The following is a 19,109-nucleotide window of genomic DNA, read 5'->3' on the forward strand; positions in this document are numbered from 1 at the left end:
TCGGTCAAATCTCATCCGATTTTCATGAAGTTTGGATTTTTCTTAATGGTTTTCCCTCTAGATTAATCTGGCATTCAAATCTCGACACCGATTTTTTGGTCGAAATTCATGTCCAAATCTTACCCCAAGATTCGTATATAGACATGGGTGAAAACTTACCACCCCCATAACTCGGTCAAATCTCATCCGATTTTCATGAAGTTTGGCTTTTTCTTAATGGTTTTCCCTCTAGATTAATCTGGCATTCAAATCTCGACACCGATTTTTTAGTCGAAATTCATGTCCAAATCTTACCCCAAGATTCGTATATAGACATGGGTCAAAATTTACCACCCCCATAACTCGGTCAAATCTCATCCGATTTTCATGAAGTTTGGCTTTTTCTTAATGGTTTTCCCTCTAGATTAATGTGGCATTCAAATCTCGACACCGATTTTTTTTGTCGAAATTCATGTCCAAATCCTACCCCAAGATTCGTATATAGACATGGGTGAAAACTTACCACCCCCATAACTCGGTCAAATCTCATCCGATTTTCACGAAGTTTGGCTTTTTCTTCATGGTTTTCCCTCTAGATTAATGTGGCATTCAAATCTCGACACCGATTTTTTGGTCGAAATTCATGTCCAAATCGTACCCCAAGATTGGTATATAGACATGGGTCAAAATTTACCACCCCCATAACTCGGTCAAATCTCATCCGATTTTCATGAAGTTTGGCTTTTTCTTAATGGTTTTTCCTCTAGATTAATCTGGCATTCAAATCTCGACACCGATTTTTGGTCGAAATTCATGTCCAAATCTTACCCCAAGATTCGTATATAGACATGGGTCAAAATTTACCACCCCCATAACTCGGTCAAATCTCATCCGATTTTCATGAAGTTTGGCTTTTTCTTAATGGTTTTCCCTCTAGATTAATGTGGCATTCAAATCTCGACACCGATTTTTTGGTCGAAATTCATGTCCAAATCTTACCCCAAGATTCGTATATAGACATGGGTCAAAATTTACCACCCCCATATCTCGGCCAAATCTTATCCGATTTTCACGAAGCTTGGCTTTTAATAGCGTGAACCCATTAAAAGTGGGTATAAAGGTATATTGTATTTGTGCGAAAGCCAAGTATATGTAACAGGCATAAGGAAGCAACTCCGACCCCATAAAGTATGTATATTCTTGATCAGCATAAATAGCGGAGTCGATCTAGCCATGTCTGTATGTCTGTCCGTCCGTCCGTCTGTCCGTATGTATGAACGGAAGGATCTCAGAACCTATAAGAGCTAGAGACTTTTTAGATGTAGATGCTCCTAGCTCCCTCGCAGATCGAGTTTGTTTCCGATAATCGATAACTTACTCCGTTTCCAAGCAATCGATAAAAATCGATATCGATATCCTGTTTTTTGAGCAATTTTGGTAAATAATAAGAACTAGAGTCACCATATAGCTTTTATAATAGAATATATATATGCATTTGAAGAAGAGGGGTCAGGGTATCCCCTAGTCGGGAGCTCCCGACTAGAACCTCTTATTTGTTTTTTATACAAATTTGCTTATTATTTTATATATATCTAAATATTTTATATATATCTTAAATAAATTATGAAGACAACAGAAGTAGAACTTGAACTACCAGCAACAAATCCACTGGAGAAATATTCTAAAAAGAATAATTATCTAAATATTTAATAAGCAATCATATATATTATTTACAGAATGAGAAAACAGCAGGTGATCCTATAAATAATATTTATTCTTAGGCTTCAAACTTTTTGTGCTAAAATTATTTAAATTATAAATTAAACTTAACTTGATTAAATGATAAATATATGCATAACAGAAAACCTTTTTCTTAGAAACTTTCCTTTTGGCACTCAAATTTTATAAAAAATGTAGTTAAATAAATTTTGTTAAGCATTAAACGTGCACGAATACTTTTGCAAACTTGCTTAAAGTATTCGATAATTGTTATCGCTCGCAGTTGTTGTTGCGCAGTCTTAACAAACTTTGACTCGGATCGCACCCTCTTAATATGTTTAATTTGCTGCCTTTGCCAATTTTGGGGTATCTTTTGTTGCTTCGAAACAAATTCTCCCCATTCGTATTTGCCTGTTCATTATGTTGATTTTGTTGTTGTTGTTGTTCGTGTTGTTGTTGGAAAACAAATTGCATATAAATTGCACTCATTGACGGCAGGGAATCTACATGAAAATATTTTGTAGGTACTACATAAATTTCATATTTCACATTTTGCAGCCGCTCTGAGGGGGCATATCAAGTGGCTGCCACTCCACCTCTTTTCGCCCTACATCAAGAGCAACAACTACAGCAACAACAACAACAACTAGAACAACAACAACTATAAGAACAACTTTAGCTAGTTGTTGTTGCTGTGCCAAATGACTTGCCATCGCAGTTCTTGGTTGGCATTTTTGATGAGCCAGCTGCACGGAGTCCCTCCCACCTGGACTACCCGCGGCTGCCTGCTCAGGTAGCTGGAGAGCTTCAGGACTTTATTAAAATTATATATTTGCATGTTTGTTGCAATTTGAGCGAGGCACGAAGCCAGCAATGTTGCAACTTGCAGCGGCAAAAATTGCAATTGCATATGCATTTATAAATATGAAAGGCAATTTTGTCAACTTGCAACTTGCAACGTGCTACTTGCAACTGGCAATTGGCAACTTGCGATTTTATGTTGAAGTTATGCTCGATTTGATGTGCGGCATGTGCGGGTGGAAGAGGGAGCGGCGGGTTGGCGTACTATGCCCTTTCCGGTGTCTCATTAACAAAGCGCGGACATTGCTGGCATTTATGTTGAGTAATGCTTCCCAAAAGGTTCCACACTTAAAGCAAACAGCATGCCATAAAGCTTAACCCAAGAAAACCGGAAAAGCTGTATGATTTTTTTAGAAAATATTTGATTAATTTTAAATAATAAATTAAATGTGTCGTACAGGGTCTGAATAATTGTGAAAGTATATGTATTAGGCAGGGTAAATAAATTCTAAACGATCTAAAGGATCACACTACTATATAAAATGGGTGTAAGTATGAAGGTTTATGCGGCTTGTCAGTTTATCTTATATCTTAATTATATATAGCAGCTATGTGCTCTTAATATGTGAACAACAGCTTTTCAATACCAAGGAGCTCTGCAAGAAAATATAAAATATTTTATTTTAATCAAGACGTGGATCCTAGCTATTTTACTTAAGCCATAATAATATTTAAATTTATATGTTATAATAATATGATACTAGACATTACTTTAAATGTATAATACTATTTTAAGTTTTTTCATTTCTTATCATGAAAAATTATCAATCTTTTCGCTGAGGTGTTAAGACTAAAGACCTTTTTTACCTGTGCATTTTACAGCCCAGATTCAAGAGCTGCAAGTGTTCAGACTGCCTCACAGGGCGCAAATTCGGGCCACAAATAAGCCAAGCATAAAATGTCCACAGAGGGAAAGAGAGAGAGAGTCTGTGTGTGGGGGCGAGATAGAGTGTGAGACAGCTGGGCAGATCCTGCAGGCAGGAAGGATAAATATTTGCCAGGCTGAAAATGTTATGTGTGTGGTAAATTAAATTGAAAGGCATTGCAGGAAATGCGAGTATAATATTTGCGCCTTGTTAGTTTGTCAACGCTTCGCTGACTCTGAATGATGAGGGGCCAAGGATACGGCAGTGGGCAGGGCGAAGACAGCGGAGGGGTAACTTTGGCTATGGCTTGATGTTGAAACATTTAATGACATTTAACAGGCGGCGCAGCATAATTAAAATTCTAAATAAATATATAGAAATAAAGGAAACTTCCGCGTGCTCTACATGCCGCAAAAGCATTTGCCATTTGCCAGAGCAAAAGTTGCCAAGAGTGAGAGCTAGGCAAAGGAAAATCTGGAGAGAGGAAACTAACAGTCCCCTAAGAAGGAGCCGAGGGTGGGGATGGGGGGCGTGCGGGTCATGGAAACTGCGGTGACTGCCAGAATCACGCTTAAGCTGACGATTTATGTGAGATTCTTTAAGCGAAATCCAAGTCAATTAGTTTCCTAATTCGTTTTGCGAAAAGGAATTTATCGATTTTATCTGCAGACGTGCAGAAAGTAGTTAAGAGCAGTTCTTCCAACGACTTTTATGCTTTTCTTTTTTCACTGTGTATGTCTCTGTGGGAGTGTGTGTGTGTGTGTGTAAGTGCTGATAATGATTCTGTGTGTGTTTGTTAACAATGAGAACTGTGCGTTTTATGTGTGCGGCACTCTGTGGGGTGCGTGAAGCAATAAACAAGCCGCATTGCTCATACGCCATGTGAGCAAGGGCGGAGCGAGCGTTCGACTAAGCGACAGCAAATTAAATTAGATTGCAATTGTTTTGCCAGTCGATTTAAATGCTCAAATAAACAAACAAAACATTGAATATACTGTGCACGAATTCCTTCTGCACAGCGGATTCCAATAAGCTTGTAACATACTTCGAATAACTGAGAAATTTGATGAACGATTTTCTCGACAAATTTAAAGTATTTCCTGGCCTTTCTCTATTACATAGGTATTAAGTTAAATGTATTTTTCTGGTACTTGCACAAATTCCTTTTAAGATTTTAACAGTTAAGCTAAATAGAAACTTATAATAAGAAATAGTTTGGAAAATATTATGATAAGAACTTATTTATAAATAATATTAATAAATAGATTAAAATTATCTTAATTATTTCTTAAGATAAAGGATTTTAAAAAATTTTTTATGAGGTATCAAATCAAATTCAAATAAAATAAATGCTAAAAAAAAAGTCATTTAATACAAAATGATTGAGTCGAAAATATAGTTATATAAATTAATCTAAAAATTGTTCCTAGACACGGTTAAATTGTAATTTAATTTATTTAATATATATATTAAGTATATATATATTTTTATAGCAAAAGAAAGTCAAATTAAAAAATTAAAAATTAATCAAACTGAAAATTGTTGTAAATGCAAGAAAAGTTTATAAAATCTTGAGGTTTATACATTTACATATATATTTAATTTTGTACTCAGGTGCTGTTACCTTATTAATAATCCCATCAAAGCCTGTTTTCTGTTGGGTTTTGCAGCTCTCAAAAATGAAGTGGACAAACATAAATCGTTTTAAAATTAGGAACTTTAGTTATTACTTCGAATTGTGTTTACATTTGTTGCGGCTACGCTGGGTGGGAAAGTGTGTGGGCTGCGGTCGAAGGTAGGTGCCCGTCGATCGCGGAAAGACTCAATCTCAATCTGGTGCCTGCTGCTGCAGCGATGGCGGCGTCTTAAAGAATTTTTAATTGCTTCAAAAACAAGTTGAATGCTGTTTTATTTATATTTCCGGCGACCGCCGTGGCGACGCCATAGACAAATTCCATTAAACTTTTGGTTTCTAAACTGTGTCAAAGTTGGGCGGCTCAAGAGAACCGAATGCAGGGGGCCGCTTACTGGTCCGCTGGCTAAGGATAATTCAGTGGCAGCAGCCGCCCGAGAGAGACGAGCTCAAAAACTTTTGCGCAAAGTAAACTCAACTGAATGAAATGAAAATGCCACAGAGGCAACCGAAACCCCCAATGGGCGAGAGAGGGGCGAACTGTATGTGTGCGTGTGTGTGTGTGATGGTGGCGGTTGGAGGCGGGGTTGATGAAGTGGGGAGCGGGAAGCGGGAAGCGGGGCTGTTGCGATAGCGAACGACGCTTGGTGAGCAATCAATTTCTGTTGACGTTGACAACAAGGCAAAAGTCCGGCCAAAGTTAAGGCCAAAAGCAAAGGCGCAAGGCGTGGCAGGGGTGTTAGCACAGGAGGGTGGGGGGGCAGGGCAACAAATCAAAGCCAACGTCGCGTTTTTAAGACGCCTGTCGAACTGTGCCGGCCCACGCCCACTTTAGCTGCGTAAACGCCTTAAGACGGCGACTCCGACTGCGACTGCGACTCCGACTGCGGTTGAAGTGTATTTAAAAGTTTGATTAGTTTTTAATGTTTGGGCGAGGCAAGTTCTTAAGTTTCTGCCTCGCTCACGCTCTCGCTGTCTCTGGCGCTCTGTAATTTTTATAAACTTTGCATTTTACTTGATTCAACTTTAACATTCGTAACGTAAATATATTATATTCTGGCCAAGCACGCCCAATAGCAATATTTATGCATATTTATGCAAAAGTCAACTAATCACAAACATATTGCATAAAATAACAATTTCATAAATTGAAACAAAATGTCTAGACTCATTATGCCACCGAAAATGTATGCAATAAAATTATGCAAATTATATTGCGCACAACAACAACAACAATATGTTGGCAAAATAATTTCTCATATTTGTTGTTTTTGGCCCTTTGTCAACCTCTCTCTCTCTCTCTCTCTCTCTCTCGCTCTCTCGATGTCGCTTTATCTAGTTGGCTCAGTCGCGTCGACGACAGCATTTGTAAATTCATTTATTCGAAATTTGATTTTCACATAATACAAAATACTTTATGTTTATAATTTTGTTTTCGTCTTCTTTGTTGTCAACGATATTATTATTGTTATTGTGCGTAAGCCTCAAGAAATCAAAATGGCTACAAATAATATTCTGTTTATATGGGTACATCATTTAAGAAATAATTATGATAACATAACGATAAATATGCCAAAATGTTCTTTACTATTCACTATAAAAGTCTTAAAAAAAGGGAATTCTAATCATTTTAAAAATATTCAAAGTTCTTAAATGCTATGTAATGATATATAGCTAAAGTTCTTCAATAAAAATCATTTTAATAAAAAAATGTTTGTATAGTTATGTAAATTATTCTAAAATTCCTTCATTCATTCGAATTCATTTCGTATATCTCACAAATTTCGTTTGCCAAAGCAACATCGGTTTTACTGCGAAATGTTGAAGCATTTCCCTGCGTGTCGACGTTCAGCAGATTGTTATTAAAAATGTTTTCATGATAATTGCAAGTTAACGAAAAGCGACATTGGCAACGTTTAGAGGTCCTTCGACGCTTCAAGAAACCCAAACGCCTGGCAGGCTCCTCGGCCTTATCGCACTCGTCAACAACAATAATAAAAGGCAGTCGGCAAATACAGCCATAAATTATGAATATGAAAGGCAAGGTGTCTACGTGTGTATGTGTTGTGCCTGAGGCCCCGCCCCGTCCCTTTGGCGCTTCCCTGGGGTCCAATAATGCAAAGAGGCCACACAAGGACAGAGGCAACGCAGGGTTAATAGAAACTCCAAACGTGTGTGTGTGTGTGTGTGTGTGTGTGTGTGTGTGTGTAAAAGTTATAAACATTTATGGCAGCTACTTAAAAATGTCAAGCGAAAAAATTATGATAATGATACGTGACATTTGAAAGCAATAACAATTTAGTTAGCACGCACTTTTTGATTACACCGAAATGCTCGACCAGGTTTTATTTATGAGTTGGCTACATAAAATTGAAAAATTGCCTCAAAAATGCCTGTCAGTGTGCGAGTGTGCGGTTTGTATGTGTGTGTGTGTGGCTGATGTGTGTGCGTGTGTGGCCCTCAAATGACAGACTTACATGGGTGTAATAACAATAATCATAAAGCACGCCATCATAGAATGCGGCGAAGGTAATAACAATCAAAGCAGCGAAAAAAGTCAACTCAACTCTATAATGCTCTGTAAATAATGTTTGCATATTTGATACCCTGCAAATATGCTAATGTGTTATTGCTGCGACTCAATTGTTAGGCCGAAATAAGTATAAAAATAGAAAAAATACTTATTTCCCTTTTCTTACGTGCAAGCGATAATTTGGCCACAAATTCTAAACAAATTAGAGCGAACGAGTTTTTGAGTTCAAAACGTAAACAGTTTTTATAGAAATATTAAACTCGAATAGAATTATAAGAATTAAAGAATTACAACTTTGGAAGATCGCTTTTCGCCTTTGGCTCACCCAAGCGATAATTTGGCGAAGTTAAGTCAAAACGGCCAACGTAAACAATTTCTGTATAATTATACCACTTAAAGAACTATAACTTTTGAAAATAGTTTGTCAATTTACAAATGCCAAAAATATTTATTTCGACCTTGGCTCATTCAAGCGTTAATTCGGCGATAGCGCAAATAGAGCGTACGAATAAGTCAAAAGGTAAAGAATATAAAAATTGAAAAATTAAAACTTTAGAAGTTGATTTTTCAACTAGCAATAAAATGTACCACAGCGATAATTTGGCGATACCAGCTCAAAAGGTAAAGAGTTTCTGTAGAATAATTTGACTTGTTTATGAGAGTAAACCATTTTTGGAATTACCTTTATAATATATAAGAAATAAGAAATAAATAATAATATAATATAAGAAATTAAAGATAAACCCTAGACAATGAATTTTCCACCTGACTCTCTTGAATTGTCTACTTAATCGGACTTTTCAGTTTGCCAAAAATTATGTAATTTATGAAATTAGCAAAGGGTCCAGAGAGAGCAGGGCTGTCCTTCAAGTGGCCAGGCGGGCGAGTCAGCTGAGCGGATAGGCAGGCGTGGAGGAGAGGGGAGGGCAGACAGGCGGGCAGGCAGTCAGTAGCAGCAGCAACAACAGCAACAACAGCAAAAACAACAACAACAACAACAAAGCACACATCCTGTATGTCAACTGAATAATTCGTTGCATGCACAAAAGGCATGCACTCACATCCGGTTTCCTGTCATTCTTTTCGCCACACAGGGTGGCAGAGGTACGGAACATGGGCAGAAGAGAGCGCAATGGAGAGAGAAGGAGAGAGTAGCAAAGAGAGTAGGAGAGCGTGGCCAGCTTGCAATTTATGTCTATTTGTTGGTAGCTGTTGTTGTTGTTGTTGTCTTTATGGCGTGTTTGGTATTTGTTGCAACTTTTGTTTTGAATTCCTGTGGCCTTGTCACACGCTCCATGCGCTTGCAGTTAAATTTATGTTACAACACACCCATACAACCCCACAACCCCATAGCCACACATACACACATACACACGCACACACTCGCATAACTCTTAACGAACAATGAATGCAAAAAAGTGTTGCATACAACGCGAACTCTGTGCTCTCTCTCTCTCTCTCTCTTTCAGAGCCTAACACATACAGATAGGGAGAGAGGCGTTGGGGGAAGCAGACTCAAGTGCAGTGACTGCCAACTGCCAGCAGCACATCTCTTGTAAAGCAGCGTATAATCCACTGATTGCTCCCAAGGTTCAGCTTTCAACAATGAAGGACACTCAAAAAGGAGTCGTGCAGGATGAAGGGATGCGGAACGGACGGACTGTGCTGAAGCTGTCGGGTCAACGGATGTGCTGCGCTTTTTGCCAGGGCATGACAATGGGCATAAACAGCTTTACAATGAGGTCTATAGAAAGAGCGAGAGAGAGAGAGAGAGAGAGAGGATGGACGAGGGAGAGAGAGAGAGGGGAAGATAAAGAGAGAGAGAGAGAAAGAGCTGAATATTACAAAAACATTTAACAAATTTTTGTATGTTGAGAAAAGGTTTCTTACTTCATATATAAAAATACTTTTTTTTTAACAAAAGATTGCTAAATTTAATTGAAAATATTAAGCCTATTCCTTTAAAGCCAATTGCTGTTTATTGGTTTATTTTAATAAAGAACTGAACTCACCCATCGGATTTATGTGTCAGGATCTGAAATGAAAAGCAAAAATTAACTTAAAAAGAAATTAATATTTGCACGCAGAGCCAAAGAGTTGCAATAAAATAGGCTCTAGAATTTTTCGAAATAATTAAACAGATTTTGTATATATGCCTCAATTAAATAGATTTTTGTTTATGTTTCAAGATTAGAACTTTTTAGTAATACAAATGTTGATCATTTGTGGATAGTTCCAATATTTAAGCTGATAAGTACAATATATTTATACAGAATCTCATGTATATACCATATCTATCTGGTTTAATTGATTATTTCTTTAATTAAACCCAAGCAAAATATATAAAACTTTCTTAATTCAATCAAATCAAATATATATAAATATATACCAATTCTTCTCTATACACTTTTAGAACAGGTTAATAAGAGTTAAAGTCAGTTTCGATCTAGCAGTTGTTCGCATTGTTTTGTCATGTATTTTATTTTTTTTCTTTGTATTGCTACTCTCTAGCTGCAGAGATTCCCGTACCCGGGCAATGTCTGCAGTTGTCGCTCGAGAGACCTGCGCGAGTTTGGCATTAATTTTGCATATGAATACGGCTTGGACAATTGGATTTGTTGCACTGCTGTAAACTTTGTAGTTGTAGCTGCTGCAGTTGGTAACATTTAAAGTGGCATGTTTATTGCTCTCTCTCTCTCTCCCTCTCTCTATCCCTCTCTGACTTCTCTCACCCTCTCTCTCTCTCTTTCACTCGCTATCTCTGTCTCTTGCAAATGCAAAAGTTTTGAGGGTCGTCGCATCGGGGCATCAATTTTCACATTAATTTCGTTTGTAGCTTCGGACACGCTCAATTAGCTAACGCTGTCGGCTCATTAGCAACACGAGCCTTGCCCCCGGAGGCACAGCACAGCAATTCGACCTGGTCCAAACACACGCACACACACACACACACACACATACGCACACACACACAGACACACACGCGCGCACAGGTGTAGGGTTGTAAGAGCATTAAACAGCTTGCAAAATGCCAGCAAGTCCCCAACTCTAACAACTACCAAAAAAACGGTTTCAATTTGCATGTCGTCAGCGAAGTATGCTGTTTTTGCCTTTAGCTACGTTCGCAGCGCTGTAGCGCGACCGGGGATCGTCTTTCAATATCTTATACTACCAATTGCACAATCAAGGCACAAATTGCAAAAGGTCGATTGAAGCATAGTCATGGCATAATAAGAAAATATTAGCCAGTACCAATTTATTGTTTTTGTAATTTATACTATTATTTATTAGTAAAGGTTATAGTAAGCAACCCAAATAATGCATGAGTCGTGCGAAGACAACAAGACAACAGGAAACAGTTCAAGTTCTAAAATTTGCAAAACACAAACTTAATTTACGCGAGCTATACGAGAAGCTATGTTTTTCCCATTTTAAAGAATTCTGGTGATAATTACACAACAACAAAACACAATAAATACCATAATTTAGATAATGTTATCATCTTTATTGATTCAATCGGCCTAATAATGTCTGCCGTGTCCATGGCCACCATGGTGCTGATTGAAACCGTGACCGTGATTTCCACCGAAGCCCTCCTGGCCATGTCCACCGAATCCTTGCTGGCCGTGTCCACCGAATCCTTGCTGGCCGTGTCCACCGAATCCTTGCTGGCCGTGTCCACCGAATCCTTGCTGGCCGTGTCCACCGAATCCTTGCTGGCCATATCCATTTTCGTGTCCACCAAATCCACCCGAGCCGAAACCTTGCTGACCATAACCACCGTTACCGTGTTGGGCCAAAACAGCGACGATCAGGGCGAAGAATACGATCTTTAAATGTAAACAATACTAGGCCATAAGATCTTGAGCTCAATTTAAGGATCTTCAAGCGAACTTACGAAGAATTTCATTTTGATTTTTGATTTAGCTGCAGCACTTTCAAATAAGTTCTAACTGTGCAGCATCAATTGGTGGGCCCTTTTATACCCAGCAATCGAGAGAGAGAGAGAGAGAGAGAGATTCACGTGGCAACGATTTCAAAATCAAAACAAAAAGCGGAAAAAAACAAATTAATTCTCAATTGTCTGAGCCTTCGAAAATGTCTTATCATTTACTAGATTACATATGAAATATGCTTTATTTTGGCACACATTTGAGAGGGTATTATATATGAAAGATTCCATTTGTAATATGCTTTGTCTTGATCGTGACAACATGTTAGGATCAGGTCGTTGTATCCAGTTAAATCTGTTTTTGGGCAAAACTAACTTGTCAGCTGTGATAAAACCTGGCAGAGATTCAACTATTAGACAAAAAAGTTGACAAACTTAATTAAAGTACAGTTAAATAGGAATTGCAAAGAGTTCAGATTTCTTGTTCTCAAACAAATTTCATTGCTTACCATTTTTTTTTTTTTATTGTTTAATATTGGTAAAACCTTTTTAAAGGCATATTTAGTTCGACTCACAGTTCTTTCCCATTATTTATTTGGTCTTGACGCTTATCTGTCTAAAGACGCCACTCAAAATCTTTGGACTCTTAGTAGAAAATAAATGGGAAGTTCCCAATTTGATTCTGAGAATCAATTAAGTGTAAATATGTTTTTTTTAATCATATATATATATATATATATATATATATATATATATATATATATATATTTTTTTTTAATTTCGGATTAACCTTATACTTGAACTCAAACTGAGTTAATTGTAATATATGTATAACTGATGTACAACTCGTCCAAAAAACATTTATAGTGAGTAAACTATAAGAGTGTTCTAGTCGGTTGTGCTAGACTCAGAGATACCCTAATCCTAAAGCCGAGCTGCTATAGGAAATGAGACTTTAAACATCTGCACATAAATGTGGCTTTCAAACGAGTGTTAATAAAATTCTGCGTAGACCGGGGGATGTAACAAAAAACATTCATAAGACTGTGTACTTACGAGAGTCTAAATACCAAATTTGGTGTCTCTAGCTCTCATATGCTTTGATATGTGTTCAAAATAAGCCGAATTTCAATAACTATTTTTATGGATTTCATGGAAACGAGTTCAAAATCATATATTTGAAAAACTTCTGAAAGCAGGCCAAATAACAAATATGCATAGTTCAAGCAATGATTTTCGTGTGTCAAAAGTTAAGCCTAAAACTATGCAACACTTGGCAAATCGTCCGCAAATCGACAAATTAAATTTGAAATATTTTGCTGTTTGCATTTGTCATATCGCTGGGGCTTCATTAGGCAGGCTCAAAATAAATGAACACAGTTGCCAGGCAAGCACAAAATTTTCAAATGATATACAACACGTTACCTGAGCTGCAGGTGTGTGGGCGAATGTGTGTGTGTGTGTGAAAGTTGCCAACGCTGCAGCAGCTCATTGCCGCGTGTTGTTGTTGTTATTGTTGTTGCTGCTGCATTTAAGTAAAATGAATTGCCTGCAATTTATTTTTGTTGCTTATCATATAAATTGCACTCGCCTGCAAGTCATTATTTGGCACATTTGCGCTCAATGGCTGCACATTGCTCGCCTCGCCCACATCCAAATTGTGGCGAGTGGGCGTGGCAGCATGTGTGCGTATGTGTGTGCGCGTGACGAACCGGAAGCCCACAGATATGCCGGCAAAAACAATAGCAGCAACGGCAACAATTTGGCCAAGAGATGCTGCCAGGTGGCCTTTGCACTTGGCTGCATTTTTAAGGCAATGCACTGGAAGGCAGCAAAGGCGTCGTGGGGCAAAGGGCAAAGGTTGGAAAATGGCCATTGGGTATGTGCCCGAAACTGCCACTTAAGCAGTTGCTGCTTTTTTATTTACCACTTGCAATGGCCGCACAAATAAATTTCCGGCTCTGCCTTGCTCGAGACTCGAACTTTTGGAAGCGACACACAGAAAAAAAGCAAGAAAAAACATTTGCTTTATTTAGTTTAGAGTGAAGAGCTTGTTAAAAAAAAAGCTTGTGATTGAAGCAATGCCAAGCGATAAAACAGCACAGCTAACCAATTCTGGCTTAAGTCACTTAAGAGTCAATACCTTTGCGTGGGAAGTCTGCCCAGTAACTAGTTTTATAATAGGGAATCGGTATGTATTAGAAACCTTAAGCCTAAGGCTTTGTATTTGTTACTTTTTTTGCTGCACAAAGCGAAACAACACTATGTGAACAATTATAGTGCAATTAATAAAACATTTTAACATTTTTAAAATTAAAAATATTATCAAATTGTTCATTGCATGCACCTAAGTTCTTAGCAGATAAATAGCGACAATTAATATATATTTTATATTAAAGTTAATATCAGTTATAGCTCAATAGTTTCATAGTTTCGATATTGGCTTTAAACTTCAAACAGAAACGGAGTATTTCGCATTCGCCGATTAACAATTGCGCAAATATTCTAAACATCTTTGAGGATAGTTTTTACAATTTCCAGTTAGCTTACTAGCAACAGTTCTATTTTCGTTAGCAACTGGTATATTAGCTACACTTTCCTCTGTAAACATATCCCTTGAAACTGCAACACCTAACACTTACCCCAACAAACAAGAGCCCCTAAAATATCTAAGCCTCATTTACATATGTAGGTTGAGTAGAGGGTGCATTTCTCTCAGCCGGCAGAAGGTGGCCGAATGGGAAGCTCTCCCTTTGGAATGCATGGGAAAGGTAACAAACCGACTGGCAAAGTGTGCAGAAAATATTTTACAAATGCAATTGCAATTAAGTTGTCTGATTATTGGGTCAGATAGCTGTGACATTTAAGAATTGCGCAGTAAGCCAAACAAAATAAAAATAAGAAATAAAAGCGACGGGAAAATCGGAGAACAGAGCAATGATTGTATACAATACGACACACATGACCCATTAAAGTGCGGCTGGAAATTGACCTTGCCCAATAAACAATATGTACAAACAATTTCGAAAGATGCGGACTTTAAGTAGTCGGCTATTGGGAATTGACAGCACTCTACAGTGGAATCAATTGTATATTTACAAATTTTAATTATAAACTTTATTTTTCAGAACTGACGTTATGGTTGAAATAAAAAAATTTATGTAGAAAATATTTATTCAAATTTGTTCAAAGCCTATTTTGAAGTATTATTCCAACTATTTAGATAAGATTTATAATTTGAACTGTAACAAGTTATATATGCATATTGTCTTAAAATATTACTAAATATTATTATTCTAGTCACTTGTGGAATATAAAGGGAAATCAAAATTTTTCGACAAATATTCTTTGTGCAATATATTACAACGTAATTCCTTCGAACCAAAGAAATAAAATATTATTAAATAAACTTATCTAAATTCTTCAATTTGTATAAACTTTTTGTGTAGAGAATTTTGTTATTGTTATTATTTGTTTCCTTTAAATTGCTAAACATTCTCATTTGCTGATAAGCTTCTAGTCAGTGGGGTGCATATAAAAGTAAGCAGACTGCTCTTGAAATTTTCAGAGCATCCAAAAAGTTCGTCAGTCCTAATGAATTTTAAGTACTGTGTAAGTTGATAAAAAAAAAAAAAACAAAAAATAATCGACAGCGCTTTCACTCTCACCAACTCTCTCTCTCACAATTGCTCCCGCAGCTGCTGTGGTTATCACTGCTGTTGGCCAGCGCGTGCGCTAGCCCGCCCCGGGACACGCCCACACGTCCCACGCTGCCACCCTGCACGCCCTGGTGCGCCGGCCAACCGCCACCGCCGCCCGGCGCCGTCAACTAAGCTGATGGAGGATACTATAATCAGCTTCTACTGCTGCTGCTGCTGCGCTCAGGCAAACAAACATGTGTTAGTAGTCGGTTACTTTTCGTAATTATTTTGGGCCATTTGCTAAAACAATTAAACTCCCATAAAGTATACAAATAAGTTTCTTACTGGTAATCTTCCACTGCACATGGGGCTGGGAATCTTTCAGTAATTAGTATCGCGTTTTATGTCCAACTCAGAACATATACCCAAAGAGCGCGAAATTTCATTGCCTGTGAATTGAAATAAAGCTTTCAATTAAGCGTTTCTTCTGTGGTCAGAAAATAACTGGCAAATCTTAAGCAAAGCGGACAAAACATGTTTATTGTGTGCATGTCTCACTCTAGATTATTTATTGAGTACAGTCAAAATCAACATCTCTCGCTCTCTCTCATGCTTAAATTAAAATGCCACTTGGCCGACATATGTGCCTGCGCACCGTATCCATGATATTAGAAGAAGAATACAATATGTAAAGCATCAAAAAGTAATAGACTGGCAATGCAGAAAAGTTGTCGCAAGAAAATTTACACTCATTTAAATTTAAATAAACTGCTTAAAAACACACAAACTCGAGGCGAAGTTTGGGAATATGATCACGCACAATATCACCGAGGTCTTCTTTAAGCGCAACTGAAAACAATGAATGAGAATCCGCGCTCAACAAAGACCGTGTGCGAGCAGGATAGCAGCAATTTATGCAGCGCAAAGAGGAACATTAACTAGGGTACCATAAAGATACAGGTTACACGCAGTTTATGCAGTGCACCTAACACTGTAAAACAAAATATTCTTTTCTTTGAACAGTATCGAAATGCTTTTATTAATACCGCTTTTGAACGCTGCATATTTGTGCCAAAACTAGTGGCGATGATGATGTTGATGATGATGCTGATGTGGATTGTGATGCGGACTGTGATGTTGATTATGGTAGCCACCGCGATTGCCGCCATGATAGCCGCCACGATTGCCGCCACCGCCGGCACGGCCATATCCGCCGCCGTACTGCGGCACTGCCAAGGCAGCAGCAAATAGCGCAAACAAAATGATCTGTATGCGAAATTCAAAAGTAAATACCATATTTTCAGTAGTACATTTTGACTTTTATATGCAGCACACTCACCAGCAACTTCATAGCGACTGCTCTTTCAACTCTGAACTCAACTGTGCTGCGTTCAAGGCTTTTAAAGCCAAAAATCGCAACTGCTGACAGTACGTTGGCATAAAATCACAAACATAAATTATACCTGAAGACATAATATCCATAAAACCCAAAAGGAACATGCACTTAACAACATTTGTGTGGGTCGGCTTATCGGCAGCATATGCAGCACTCATCCAATATTAGAATTCCGTAATGCGTATTTCGACCTGAGTTCTAGGAATATGGCAGATTGCAGGTCATAAAAACGGATTGGCTTGGCTAGCGATAGGCTCCTCTGACCTTTCACATTTTACATATGCACATATGTTAATGTTTGTGTAGATTTAAGTTGACATTTGGCGGCATTTCTTGGTATTTGATAGACATTTCGATTTTCATGACTCGATCGAGCAGACTTTTGCTGCTAACCTGGAATCAATTTACAATGGGATGACTTCTGCATTCTGCCTGTTGCCCATTTCAAGTGGATTCATGCATAACAACAAAACACACTAAATGACAAGTTAGGGTTGAGTTATCAGGCTAAGCTTTATCTTTATTGATTAAAACGTCCTAGTAACGTCTGCCATGTCCCTCCTGTCCACCATGTTGCTGGCCGAAACCTTGCTGGCCATGTCCGCCCTGGCCGAAACCTTGCTGGCCATGTCCGCCGCCCTGGCCAAAACCTTGCTGGCCATGTCCGCCCTGGCCGAAACCCTGCTGGCCATGTCCGCCCTGGCCGAAACCTTGCTGGCCATGTCCGCCGCCCTGGCCAAAACCTTGCTGGCCATGTCCGCCCTGGCCAAAACCTTGCTGGCCATGTCCGCCTTGTCCTTGCTGACCATATCCAGCCGCGAACACAGCGACGATCAGGGCGAAGAATACGATCTTTAAATGTAAACAATTCTAGGCCATTAGTCGTTGAGCTCGATTTAAGGATCTTCAAGCGAACTTACGAAGAATTTCATTTTGATTTGTTGATTTGGCTGCAGCACTTTCAAATAAGTTCTAACTGTGCAGCATCAAATGGGGGGCCTTTTTATACCCAGCAATCGAGAGAGCGAGAGATTAACTTTGAAACGATTTCAAAATCAAAACAAAAAGCGGAAAAAAACAAATTTAGTTCTAAATTGCTAGAGTATACGAAAATGTCTTATCATTTACTAGATTACATATACAATATTCTAGTATATGTTTTGGTAAAATTTCGTTAGGGTATTATTAAATAAACTGTCTTGGTCGTGATGACCGATTCGGTCGTTATAAACAGGACAGTTTAATTTGTAAAACAAATTTTCGATTCTGATACAACCGGACACAGAGTAAATTGCTGAAAAATGGGTGTTTACCCTGAACCCAAAACAAAGGGTATAATATATCTGTGAAAATGCATGTAATGGGCATAAGAAAGCATCTCGGGCACCATAAAGTATATATATTCTTGTTCAAGACTACAAACTGAGTCGATCAAGTCATATACGTTTGTCTGTCCGTGTCTGTAAAGGCGTCTAGCCGGACACTACAAAATTTAAGTGCATATTCCCCATGCTACACGCTACACTCATATGTTTGTAATATTTTTTTCTCAATATTCTCCTAACTTAATAATATCGATAAAAATCGATTTTTGGGGCAAGCGTTCTTAGGCATAACTTTAAAATTATTTAAGATTGATCAAGCATTAAGTATTCTAATTAAACAATATATATATTTTTTGAAAAGCGCGTTTAGTATTCGACTTAAAAATGACATTTGTCCCTTCTCATTATTTACTTGGTCTGGTGCTTATCAGTCCACAGGCGCCTTTCGAAATTTATGGATGTGTCGTAGGAAATAATTGGGAAGCGACCAATTTGATTGTATGAATCAACAAAAATGCAGACGTAAAAAAAATGTATAAAACTTATTTGAATATACAGTTAACCTTCAACTTGAACTCGAACTGAGTGAATAATTAAACGTTTGCTGGGAGTACAACTAATATAATAAACAAATATAATAAATAAACTATAAAAACAAACCTAATAAGAAATATTTAAGGAAACATTCATAATACATATAAATGGGACATCTGTGCATGAGATAACATAGAATGCGACATTTTGCGACAATGTCAGCCGTAGAGAACAATTTTGTAAAAACAAAAACTATAAAAAACATTTTTTATGCCTTTTAAGAATATATAAAAATATTGTCATAACTCAGATTTATTACGATTCATTTATTTATTGTCTTCCTTGACAAGTTTTACTGCCAAAAGGAATGAATATTTGAATATTTTAAAGATTTGTTTTAAAGACAACAATGTCGTCTGCGTACGGCATAAAACTAAGTACTTGGGCAACATCGACGGCCCTTTAATAATCGGAACCGCATAAAAGTATGCACTATTTTTAACAAATATTAGGATGGCATTGTTGCCTTCTTAAAATCAAAACCTGCCTAAAATTATGCAAGGCTAAATATATTATTTGAAAAATATTTGTTTGTTCATTAATCGAAACTGCCTGAAAGTATGCAGTGCACTTAGCTTAGTTTCGTAACAAGTACAGATCTCAGATGTTAAAATATTTGATATAGCACACATACGAGAAACAGTATTCATAATTTATCGAAATTCTCTAT

The 19,109-nt window shown here is 37.6% G+C and overlaps 1 protein-coding gene across 1 annotated transcript; it reads right to left on the reverse strand.

The window, feature by feature from the left end:
* Positions 1–11,099: 11,099 nt before the first annotated feature.
* On the reverse strand, positions 11,100–11,510 carry LOC115758974 (antifungal protein). The gene is made up of 2 exons (XM_030699777.1): positions 11,490–11,510; positions 11,100–11,421 (listed from the first exon to the last, which is right to left on the reverse strand). Exons 1-2 carry the CDS (start codon positions 11,499–11,501, stop codon positions 11,113–11,115), a joined length of 321 nt encoding a protein of 106 aa, XP_030555637.1. The 5' UTR covers positions 11,502–11,510; the 3' UTR covers positions 11,100–11,112.
* Positions 11,511–19,109: the final 7,599 nt, after the last annotated feature.

This window comes from Drosophila novamexicana, unplaced genomic scaffold, assembly GCF_003285875.2.
Source record: "Drosophila novamexicana strain 15010-1031.04,08,12 unplaced genomic scaffold, DnovRS2.1 tig00000193-arrow-pilon, whole genome shotgun sequence".
Classification (NCBI taxonomy): domain Eukaryota; kingdom Metazoa; phylum Arthropoda; class Insecta; order Diptera; family Drosophilidae; genus Drosophila; species Drosophila novamexicana.